This window comes from Erpetoichthys calabaricus, chromosome 1, assembly GCF_900747795.2.
Source record: "Erpetoichthys calabaricus chromosome 1, fErpCal1.3, whole genome shotgun sequence".
NCBI classification, from domain to species: Eukaryota; Metazoa; Chordata; class Cladistia; order Polypteriformes; family Polypteridae; genus Erpetoichthys; species Erpetoichthys calabaricus.
The window spans coordinates 143,364,692-143,376,979 of NC_041394.2; the positions used below are offsets into that span (position 1 = coordinate 143,364,692).

The 12,288-nt window shown below is 38.5% G+C and overlaps 1 protein-coding gene across 5 annotated transcripts in view; it reads left to right on the top strand.

Moving 5' to 3' along the window:
* Positions 1 to 12,288, top strand: part of LOC114643965 (interferon-induced very large GTPase 1-like) — a 185,803-nt gene that overhangs the window by 158,865 nt on the left and 14,650 nt on the right. The window contains exon 2 of one of the 5 annotated variants that reach the window (XM_028806620.2): positions 7,020 to 7,294. The exons of the other annotated variants lie outside the window; for them this stretch is intronic. Within the exon in view, the coding sequence (XP_028662453.1) occupies positions 7,025 to 7,294 (270 nt within the window). The 5' untranslated portion in view covers positions 7,020 to 7,024. The remainder of the gene's footprint in view (positions 1 to 7,019; positions 7,295 to 12,288) is intronic. 5 annotated transcript variants of the gene reach the window in all.

The window sequence follows — 12,288 nt, forward strand, 5'->3', positions numbered from 1 at the left end:
TTGGTTTGTGTTCGTATACTACTGGTTTGCTTACGTATAGCACTGGTTTTTCATATGCACTATACTGGTTTCACGTGGGTAATATATCGGTTTCGCATATGAACGCTATTGGTTTTGTGTATGCACTACATTGAGTCCTTGTCAGTCTTCTACCGGTTTTATGTTTGCGTACTATGCCGGCTTTGTGAAAGTAACATGCTGGATTTATGTGTGCACTATATCGGTTTTGCGTATGAAACATACTGGTTTGCGAACGCACACTATTGGAATGTTGTGTATGAAGTATATCGGTTCTGCGTGCGAACTGTATTGGTTGTTCACGTGATCTTCAGTGAAATGGGCGGGGCAAGAAACAGGAACTCAGGGGCCGGTAGTGTCATGGAGTGTGTAGAGAAGCTGACAGGAGACGGATCTGGGTTTACTTTAAACAGCGCCGTATTTTTTTCCACACGATAGGTTTGGGAAAGGACTTGGTGGTAATTATTACTATTTAATAGAATCAGCCATTGAGTGTGTAATGAACACAAAGCTGAAGTTAAGTACGTATTTGGTCGTCTTTTTATTCACTTCCAGCTACATGCTCGCTTGCAACCCGCGACTGTACTGTTTCACACAGCTTTTGCAAACTAGTTACTTATTCTAAAGGCAAAATATTCTACATTTACGACTGACGCCTTTATCCAGTATAACATTTAGTTACTACTGGTTACATTTCTGATGCCCAGCGATCCCGCACCGTGCCGCCTGGACAGGTGAAGTGACATGCTCATGGTCACACAGTGTCACTATCAGGACTTGAACCGACAAATGTAGGGTTTAGAGGACAAAGCCCTAACCACAATGCCCCACTGCTTGCACATCTGCAACGTGCATATTATTTGACATGATATGATCGTGTCCATTCTTTGAAAAGCTAAATGTTCCATATTTAGGACCAGTATATGTGAGTTACATCATATTGAGCCACCTTACCTTTCACAGTTTTGTGACAAGGCATATGCGTTTTTTAAGATGCAGCCGATTTTTGCCCTGCCAGGTACGAGTACCTGCGTATTTCCACTCCAATATTTGATAAATAGGATTTACTGTGCTATCATGGGCACTGTAAAGTGTTAAATCACGTTCAGCCACCTTAATTTTCACAGTTTTGTGACAAGACAGATTCCTTTGTTAAATTCAAGTTGTGTTTAACATTTTTGACCTGTGCAGAACCAAAATGTGGAATATTTATTTTTTCAAATAATTGATCAGTTTGTAATGATTCTGATTAATGTACATGCTGTAGAATATTTTGCCATGCTGTTAGAATAAGAAGCTGGTGTGCAAAAGCTGTATGAATAAGTAGCTGACTGCAAGCATATACTGGATGTAGCTAGGATTGAATAAAAAGCCAGTAGAATGTGCACCTCACGTCAGCCCCGTGAATATTTCAGAATTACGGGAAAATACTGTTAAAAATAATAACCACCAAGCCCTTTCAGAAACAAATAGTGACATGCAAAAGTATTCAATCACTTTAAAAGTCATCCTAATTTTCTGTATGACAAAAGATTTTTCCACGTTTATTCATTCTTTTTAATGTGAACTCTTGTGCTGTAACAATACATTTCTAAATAAACCATTTTCTGTAGATATTTAACTGAAGAAGAAAAACTCCAAAGTTGATGTTTGCATTAAGTATTCAAGCCCAACACATTCATACTTTGTCAAGAACCCTTTTGCTGCCGTAACAGCCTTCGTTCTTTTGTAAGTAGGCCCCAGTTCTGCACACTGCTCAGGAGTGATTCTGCCCCTTTCTTCTTGGCAGGATTTCTAGAGACCCTCTATGTCGGTGAGATGGCACCTCTGAACAGCAGTTTTCAAACAGTGCCACAGATTCTCAACAGGGTTAAGCTTAGGGCTTTGACTTGGCCACTCCAAAACATTCACCTTTCTGTTTTTGAGCTATCCCAGTGTCACATTGTCCTAATGCTTAAGGTCATTATCATGTTGAAAGATGAATCTTCTCCTGCGCTTTCATAGCAGACTGGAACAAGTTCTCTTGCAAAATTGTGCAGTATATGTGTCCATCCATTGTCTCTTCAACTCTGACAAGATTCTCAGACCCAGCACATGAAAAACATCCCCATAGCATGAGACTGCCACCACCATATTCCACTGTAGGAATGTTGTTTCTTGAGGCCTGGGCAATGTTAGAGTTACACTTCACATACCTCTTACGTCTGTCCAAAAACTTCTATTTTGGTCTCATATGACCATAAAACCTTCTCCCACATTTTAACTGGGTCTTTCTCATGCTTTGTGGCAAACGCCATACATTGTTTTATGTGGACCTTCTTAAGGAATGGCTTCTTTCATGCTACCCTCCCATAGAAGCCTGTTTTATGGAGAACTCTTGAAATTGTGGACCCCAGCACCTTTACTCCAGCTAAAGATCATCGCAGACGTCTGAGAGTGACAGTTGGATTTCTAGTCGCCTCTCTCACCAGTTGATGTCTCACTCTGATGTTGAGTTTTGAGGGACAGCCTGTTCTAGTCAGAGTCTGTGTACTTTGATGAACCTTCCACTTTCTGGTGATGAATGCAACAGTGCGCAATGGGACATTCAAACTCTTTTGATATTTTTATAGTCATTCCCAGTCTTGTGCATTTCAATAACTTTGTTTCTCACATCAGTAGAATGCTCCTTTGTTTTCATTTTTGCAGTGACTGTCCACCAAAGATTACGGCCCTTACAAAGGGGGCTGTTTATATCCAAAGAGACAGAAAGGACTCACAAGTAGCACCTCATCATGTTTAATTATGACTGTTAAACGACTGTCACCTTTGTAATTAATTTGTCATTGGTGTAATGATGGAGCTTCCAAAGCACAGAGGTTTAAATACCTATGCAAACATTAACTTTGGAGTTTTTCTTCTTCAGTTAAACGTCTACAGAAAATGGTTTATTTTGTCTTTGGAAATGTTTTCTCACAGCATAAGAAAAATACTGAATGAATAAATGTGTATAAATCTTTTGTCTTGCAGAAAATTATGACTTTCAAGGGGATTGAATACTTTTGTATGCCACTTAATGTTTGTGAAAGGGCTTGGTGATTATTAACGTTTAACATCTGAAATGATCACGGGACTTAAGTTAGGTACACATTCAGGTGGCTTTTTATTCACTCCTAGCTACACATATGCTTGTAGTCAGCTACTTATTCACAAACCAGCTTCTTCTTCAATGTTAAGTGCATGGTAAAATATTATACAGCGTGTACATTAATCTGCAAACTGATACATTATTTGAAAGAATAAATATCCCAGATTTAGCTCTTGAACGGGTTGAAAATGTTACACTCAACTTTAACAAAGGAATCTGTCCTGGACAAGATTATATTATGCCAAATAATATACACATTGCAGATGTGCAAGCATTGGGGCATTGTGGTAAGGGCTTTGCCCTCTAAATCCTACATTTCTCGGTTAAAGTCCTGATAGTGACACTGTGTGACCATGAGCATGTCACTTCACCTGAATAGGCGGCACGGTGCGGGATCGCTGGGCATAAGAAATGTAACCAGTAGTAACTAAATGTTATACTGGATAAAGGCGTCAGTCGTAAATGTAGAATATTTTGCCTTTAGAATAAGTAACTAGTTTGCAAAAGCTGTGTGAAAAAGTACAGTCGCAGGTTGCAAGCGAGCATGTAGCTGGAAGCGAATAAAAAGACGACCAAATATGTACTTAACTTCAGCTTTGTGTTCATTACACACTCAATGGCAGATTCTATTAAATAGTAATAATTACCACCAAGTCCTTTCCCAAACCTATTGTGTGGAAAAAAATACTGCACTGTTTAAAGTAAACCCAGATCCGTCTCCTGTCAGCTTCTCTACACGCTCCATGACACTACCGGCCCCTGAGTTCCTGTTTCTTGCCCCGCCCATTTTCACTGAAGATCACGTGAACAACCAATATAGTTCGTACGCAGAACAGATATAGTTCATACACAGAGTTGCAATAGTGTTCGTTCGCAAACCAGTATGTTTCGTACGAGAAACCGACATGGAACACACATACAACCAATAGAGTTCAAGCGCAAAACCGATATGTTACCCACATGAAACCAGTATAAGACGTGCATGAAACCAATATAGTGCATACACAAATCCATCGTTAGACCGGCACAGAACGCAAGCCAATATAGTTCATACGCAAACCGATAACATACAACCGAAAACCAATGCAGTTCACTCACAAACCAATAACAAACGTACTGGAACCACTGATATACACACGCGAATCAATATAGTTCATATGCAAACCAGTGCTATGCATATACAAACGGATATAGTTCACGCACAAACCGATAATATACGGACACGAACCAATATAGTTCATATGAATGAAACCAGTATTATACGCACGCAAACCAATTAAGTATGCACGCAAACCGATAGTAAATATTCATAAACCAATAGTGTTGATACGTAAACCAATAGATTACACACAGAAATATATGATTTATGGCCTCTTTGGCCCCTCATACGCCATGTGGTTGTTACTCCACAATTGTAGATCTGTATTAACGTTTGGGCCAAATCCATCACCCGGAAGTGGAACTTTACCTGAACACATTAGTCGATTTTTTTTTTTTTATTCATGCAGCTGCAGAGTCCGATTTATTCAACTTTACTTGTATAATAATTGTTCAATATATTATTAATTTGATTTGATTTGTTGTTGATCGTTTCTTAATGAAAATAATATAAAAACATAATCATTGTCTTGCGATTTACTCCTCAAATATCCATCCCTATATCTGAGTATACAAGAAAGCCGAGGGGAGAGCACTCCTGGTTTTTGAAAATAAAACGGCGCTGATGGAGAGACTGACGGTCTTCATACAAGATCAGCATATTGTTACTGACCAATCACTTTTGCTTTAAAAACATCGTTTAACAATGAAGCGATACAAACAAAGGTAGGTAGGCGAAGAGAGTCTGCCAAGTGATGATAAACTAAACATACCAATGTGTTTTTGTGTTTATTCTATATTTATGAATTTTTCTTGTTTAGTTCATATTCACAACTCAAAATACCTGATACTCTGAAAGTAATCCATTAGCAAAATTATATTTTCAAATGTTTGTCTCCCTTTTTTCAATGTTTTTTCTCTCTCAAAACAGATAGTTGAAATATCATATTCTTTTTGTTCTTAACATCGGCCTTATCATTCACGTTGCCAACCAGGGATTTTTCCTGCCTTACATCCAAACCTGCTTGGGTAGGCTCCAGGTTTCCTGTGATCCTGCTATGGATAAACTGGTTTAGATAATTGTATATATTGTTCTTAATCTCAGACACTGTCTCTGTCGTTTTATGCCTGTCCGGACTCCTATTACCTGCTCTTACTCTGCTCATTATGGGTTTACTGTCCTTTATGGTGGGCTATTCAAGTCTCACGGCCCCTAACCCTGACACTACATGCGTGTTTTTCTTTGTTTCTCTCAATACAGTGAGGTGGGGTCTGCACACTCATTCAAGTCTGGGAGCCCTGTTCTTCCTGCCCTCGTGATTTTCATGAGAAAATTTTTGAAAAATTATAAAATTGTGTAAAATTGTTCATATTCAGTATCTAGTTTTGATTAAGCTTGTTTTTTTGATTATTAATTATTAACAGAGCACACATCAATTATATTTAGAAGGAACTATAAAATTATTTAACTTGTTTCAAAGGTTTTACGTTATATTCATAGTAGTATTGTTACAGTATAATTGAAAAACCAAATAATCCATTATTCAGACAAATACAAAAAACATTTACATGAGAAATACTAATGAATTAGTTTGAGCCCTGTATGTTTACCATTACAGACTACTGTACATATTTGAAGAATCCTTTCAAAAAAAGACAAAAGTAAATTATGTACTAGCAGGCCCAGCAAAGACTGCTTTTAAGAACACCTTCAGGTATATACACATATACAATGTAACCTGGTGCCAAACTGGGTCACCACTTTTACTTTGAGTGAAAAAGACAGCCATTTAGACCCACAAAACAAAACAAGGTGGCTTCAGTCAACCTTACAGGAAAGTTAGTAAGAGTTGGACCTCAGTGATGCCAACTTCCAGGAGAGACTCTCTTTTATGGTGTCAGTGATTTCAGTGTGTGCATCCTGTACATCATTTGAAATTATTTTTTTATTGAAGTTATGTTAAAGCTAATTCACATTCATTTCTGAGTTGGGATGCCAGCTACTATGCCTTTCTCATTCCCTCATCATTATTTTAAAAAGAAATAAAGAAAACAGCCATCATTTTTGTAAAATGGAGACATGTAAATGAACATGATGTTATTCTGTCACTACAGTAACAAACATACGTTAGAGTGAGGTACAGAAAAGTATCCTCCGTAGGGAAACCAAAAGAAATTGACCCTCCCTTGTTTTTATTTTTTTTCTATTTCCTCTAGCAGACATCTGAAATGCATGTTCACCAGGACCCTAAGTCTATGCCACCAACATCAGTCAAAAACCCAAAACCAGCCTTTGACATGGCATTAATCTGTGACAGGGAATATCCAAACATATTTGGATTAAATAGTTAATCTAAAATGCACACCTTTGGAATTCCTGATCTTCTGGTGCTGAGAGGCAAAGACAACTGACAATTTACCTTTGTGTATTGTTAGTGTGCCTGGATTGTTTTATTTGGTGTATCCCTTGAGTAGAATCTTTAGGCTCAAGTTGTTTCATTTTGCTGACAATTTAATTTGAAATGGAGTAAAGGAAATACATTTTTTTTCCATTTCTTACTGCACAATCTAAAAACAAAGCTTTTGCTCGCTGCCTATTGAGATCTTTCAGCATCTGTATTTGGCCACTATTGATGTGGTTGTAATGTTTTTACATTTTGTTGAGGTTTTTCACCAATTCACATTGTGTTTGTATTGTGTGATGGCATTCTGGTATTTTGACTGTTTCATTTCCTCATTCTCTCATTTCACTGTTTACGTTATTCTGCCTCTACAGTTCTAATGGCGAGTGCCTTGTGTATGAAGGATCAACTGACTTGCCGGGTGTGCTTGGAGCTCCTGGAGGACCCGGTTGATCTCCCATGTGGACACACCTATTGTATGAAATGCATACTGAAATACTGGAGCCACCTTGATAACACTGGAGTCCATGATTGCCCCCATTGCAAGAAGATTTTCCAATGCAAGCCTGTCTTGGTAAACAACACTCTCTTTGCTCAGATGGCAGAATTTATGAGGAAGTCCAGCTTCATCACTTCTTCTCCTAACCAGGTAAATGTGTATTGAAACATCTGCGTCAAGATAAAAGCCAGTACTGTAAAGTTATGTCTGGCCTGAAGAACATTTTATTTACCTGGACCAAATCCATTTCTTTATGGAAATTTTAATAAACGCAATAAAGTTTATTCATCACTTAAATGGAAAACTGGGAAAAAGTGTATTAGGGTCTAAAGATACAGCACTGCTCTAGGCCGATATTTTAGGACCATAAAAATGTTTCTGTCATCTGCATATAAACAGATTCTGTAAAGATAAATATAAGACTTTAATTTGGCTCAGACACCAGGCTCTTGCAGGTATTTTTTTAAGAACCAGTCCATTACAATGATATTGAAATGTTTTGTTTCAATCTGTAATTGTACTGCAAATCTAAATTGTTAAATTAATTCTTCATGTGTGTATATGGGTACAGTCTTTCCCTACATACAATTTCAAGTGTTACTTTTACTCTGTAAAATTTAATCTAACACTGACAATTTCGCTATTTTTCTTAGTGCAGTCAATCTGATTTTCAGAACAGCCATTTACATTGAGCCAATCAGCTGTAAAGTTAGCCTATGAAATGACAAAATATGGAAGGTATGGAGAAAATATTAAGTTATGGTGTCATGTCTACTTCATAATACTTTTTAGAACTTTATTTCATTCTAGTGATGGACCAAAAGCAACATAATATAATGAGGGAGTAGTCAATAAATTACTTTCCGTCAGCTTGTAATGCTTTTTGCCAAGCAACTTCAGTGCTATTTTACACAAAAAGATGCTTTATACTCCCTTGTGAAATGCACCGTATATGTTATGCATGAGCATTGTAAAGCTGTTCATTAATCCATAATATTCATTGTTTTGGGAAAATCCATCCTTGTTCAGTTTGCTTTTCAAAATAATGAAGCTTACATTCTCTTTATTTTTCTGTTTCTGCATTAAACCAAAACCTCCACTTTAAATCCAGGTTCTACAAAAGAAATTAATGATTTATCATATTTATTTTTACATTTTTTTCCAGTGGTTGTTTTTGCCCTGTTGTGCTGTTTAAAAGTTCCTTTATAATGCAAACCAAATTAATAGTGTTATCATATACTGTCTGTGAAGAATCTCCTGAAGAGTCATGTATATTATACATAATGTACTTTAAGATACATAAGAAAGCCACTGACTAACCTGCAGTATTGTAACAATGTAAAATGTATGAGTATGTTTTCAGAATATTTCTACTTTTTACTCTGATACTGTTTTGAACTAAGAGTTCCAAAGCATTTCAAATTATGCCCACTAGAGGGGGATAAACAACCAAACCCCAGATAGAAAAAATTAACAGACTATACACAAATTAAAAAAGTTTTATGTCCACAAAAGATGCTCTGTTATACTGTGAAGATTCAAAGAGCACAATGGAATTGGCTAAAACACAAAGCAATCAAAGCAAACAAAGTTCTAAATCACAAATGCAGAGAATGATCAGAAAACAGAGCAACGAAGGTCAGGAATCCAGAAACAAATCACAAAAAAAAAATCACAAAAGCACAGCAAAACACAACAACTCGCTAAAACTATCTAGAAAATTTGAAATGAACTGCCATGAACCAAGGGGGGCCCTCCAGATTTATAGGGTGGAGGGCAGTTCCTGGTGGTGACTGTTATGTGGCCCCACCACTTAGGGGACCATCCACAAAACACATAGAACATAACCAAGGCAGCTTACATACATAAACACAATAAAAAATAATTATAATAATGCAAGTAATCAAGAAATGTAACAGTTATGTTAATAACAGAATCAAAAAAGAACTAAAACATTAACTTGAACCCCAACCACAGAGGAAACCCTGGCTGAAACACAACAGATATATTTTGCTGTATACACTTGTTACTGCAATATTATACCAGAAAAACAAAAGGCTACATGAATATGCAGAATATTTTATTGATTCAGTTATCTAAAATGCAGTCTTCCCTTGCTTTAGGAAAACTCAGGTATACAAAGATTCTGTGCAGTTGTTCTAAATGCATGTTATTGCAACAAAGAAAATGGGGTGAGGCTGGATGTTGATGATGCATAATCCCAGTCAGTTATTTCCATAGCTGATGCTCCTGTTTCCAGACTCTGTCCTCACACTCAATTAGGTGTACTTGTGTGTTCTTGTGCAGTGGTTCACTCACCTTGTCCCCTGTTGTTGTCACATGCCTTCTCAATTTTATTGTGGGCATCACAGCTCCAAAGCAGATCATGAACTAGTTGAATCCCCTTTTTTTAAAAAAAAAAAAGAAAACTTGTTCTTTTGAACATGAAACAGAAATGATAAAGTCTAGGTAATGTACTTTATCAATGATTATCAGGGTTGTTTTGATGATTAAGATTATTATTAAACTTGTTCTGTCCATTTTCACGTAGTTCTGTGTTAACTGAACAAAATGGGGACTTTTTCTTGACCATGGAACATTTTAATGTTTTCCATTTAAATTATTTATAATTACAGTAGGTATTCACGTTACACAAATTCACTTATTGAAGAGGATTTCAAGAACAGATTCATAATTTCCATCTTTAATAGGCCTGTACGCCTTTCCCATTAGTGCCTTCTGTACTAATTTAGGACAGAATCATTAAGCTGTCCGCTTACACAGAATGTCACTGATTCAAAGTGCAGTTTCTTGGCTCATACTTTACTGACTGTAATACAAATCACACACTAAAAGAAAGTAGTCTGAATGATTTTAAGTCTTAAGAACATTTTTTGGATGCTATATTAAATGGGAGATGGCACAGTGGTGTACTGTTTCTGCCTTGAAATAAGAAGACTGAGATTCAAGTCCCGGGTACTATAGGCATAGAGAGTACATGTTCTTTGCACGTTTTCCTGGATTACAAGCAGGTGCTCAGGTTTCTCTTCTTTACTGTATCACCAGCACTTGCATCAGATTTGTGTTTCAGAGACATTCTTGAAGGGTGAAGATAAAAGGTTAAGATGAGCTCTTCTGCACAGCACTGTACACGCTATCACATCAGGAAGGCGCCAGTCATCAACACGTCTGATGTACTGACAAGAGACCTCTTCCTGCTATGTGCGTAACAGTACAAGCAGGCTTGCTATTGAGAATGAATGGGGGTCGTGAGGGGCGGTTCATCACCAGCCCACCTCGCAGTCACCTCCACTACAGTATGCTGTAGAACGAACACGGTGCGGCCAAAGGCGAGTAGTGAGTCGCCCAACCCCAATTCAACAGGCAGCCATCCGAGGCACACTACAATGCTACCCCCGCCGCCCCGTTCAGCCACAACTGGGTCAACGCTTGCAGCATTACCAGCCATGTGTGCTGGACGGGCAGTAAAATGCCCCCCTCTGCTCCATCCAGCCTGCGTCCAGTCAGGAGCAGTAGCTGTGGCGGCGTAGTGGGCGGGCAGCGAACCATCGTCCTGCACACGAGCGATAGCTGTGGCCCCGGTGACTATGGACCATGGATCACTGCTTGCCGCTGGGAGCCGCCCGAGGGACAGTACACTGCGCGAGCAGCGAAATCGCCTCCCTCCAGCAACCGCTTGCAGCATCCCCAGGCAAAAGATGACGGAGCGGCAGTTACTGAGGCGCATGCGTCGCAGCTGTGTCCTCATTCGTAAATCGTAGGTCGGATGTACGTAACCTGGGGACTACCTGTATATGGAATATATTGTACTGACTTCAAACAGTGAAGATGTATTCACTTATTAAGTTTACACTTCAGGATAAAGAAATTCTTTGGGTTTCATGTAAGAAAACCAACGTGGATGTGTGCATTAATCCAGTTTTTATATGTAAAACAATGATCTGATCTGATCTGATGATATGAAAGAGATCACAGATGAACATATGTTGAGTGTTAGAATATTTGATTGTTGGCAATTAATATGAATCCATGCCCTGACATCATTCTTGTGAGTGGAAGAGAGGCTGCTGAGAGTTTTGTATTCTAAGGTGTGAAATTGTTCATTAAAAAATAGATTTTGCTCCTAAAAAGTTTGTGCTGTGGTAAAGAACTATACAGGAATTTTTAAAGCTTGTTTTCCCTTTAGAAGGTTTGTTTTTGCCTTTTTTTAATGTTTACAGGAGCAAAAACAGCTGAGTGTTTGTGAGAACATTTGGAAAAGTTATTTGTTACTTGTACCTGTTGTTGTGATTTGTATTCAGACTAGCATTGGTGATACAGGGCAGTAAGTAGCAGTAGCTGAAACCGAAATCTCTAAGTAAATTACCAGTGTTGAGGTGACAAATAGGTAAAAGTAATAGAAGCAGTTATTGTCTTAGTGGAAAAAAATCAGGGTATATAAAGAATAAATGGACAGAGCAGCGTAAAGCATTTGTATAGTCAAGCATTAACACTTATAGAAAAGTGAGGGCGCACACAAGTGCACATAAGCAATAAAGCATTCATTTTAAAAGAAGGGCTCCATGGTTCACAGGCAGATGACTGATCCAGCACCTCAAGCTTGGAGTCACTGAACTGCAAGAGAAGTTGGCTGGCCTTTGTTGTAATAGATAATTGGTGGACCTGGCCCAAGTGTTCTTTAGAGAGATAGTGTGCACCCTTAAGTTGACACGGGGTGGGTCATGGTCACAAGGTGCAAGGTAATGAGTGCACACAGTCCGGGGGCATCATCCCCAGAAATGGAAGTATCAAAAAAAATTTCAGGTCCTTGCAGAGCTGGACAGAATCTATGAAGATTCTGATGTGGTAGGCAGGTATGAGGCGCCCTAGTGGTCCATCTCTAAAAACAGTTCCCAGAAAGAGAGGTAGCGATAGTTGGGTACTCAATCATTAGGGGGGAGTGAAGCACAGGTTTGCTCTAGAGATAGAGTCTTGCATGGTGTGCTGCCTTCCGGGTGCTCAGATGGGAGGCCCCCACTATGGATTGATAGGCTCTTGGATAGAGTGGGGGTGGATCCAGTTGTCATTGACTATTTTGGAACAAGTGACATACATAAGGGTAGTCTGTCAGTTCTGCAGTCCAA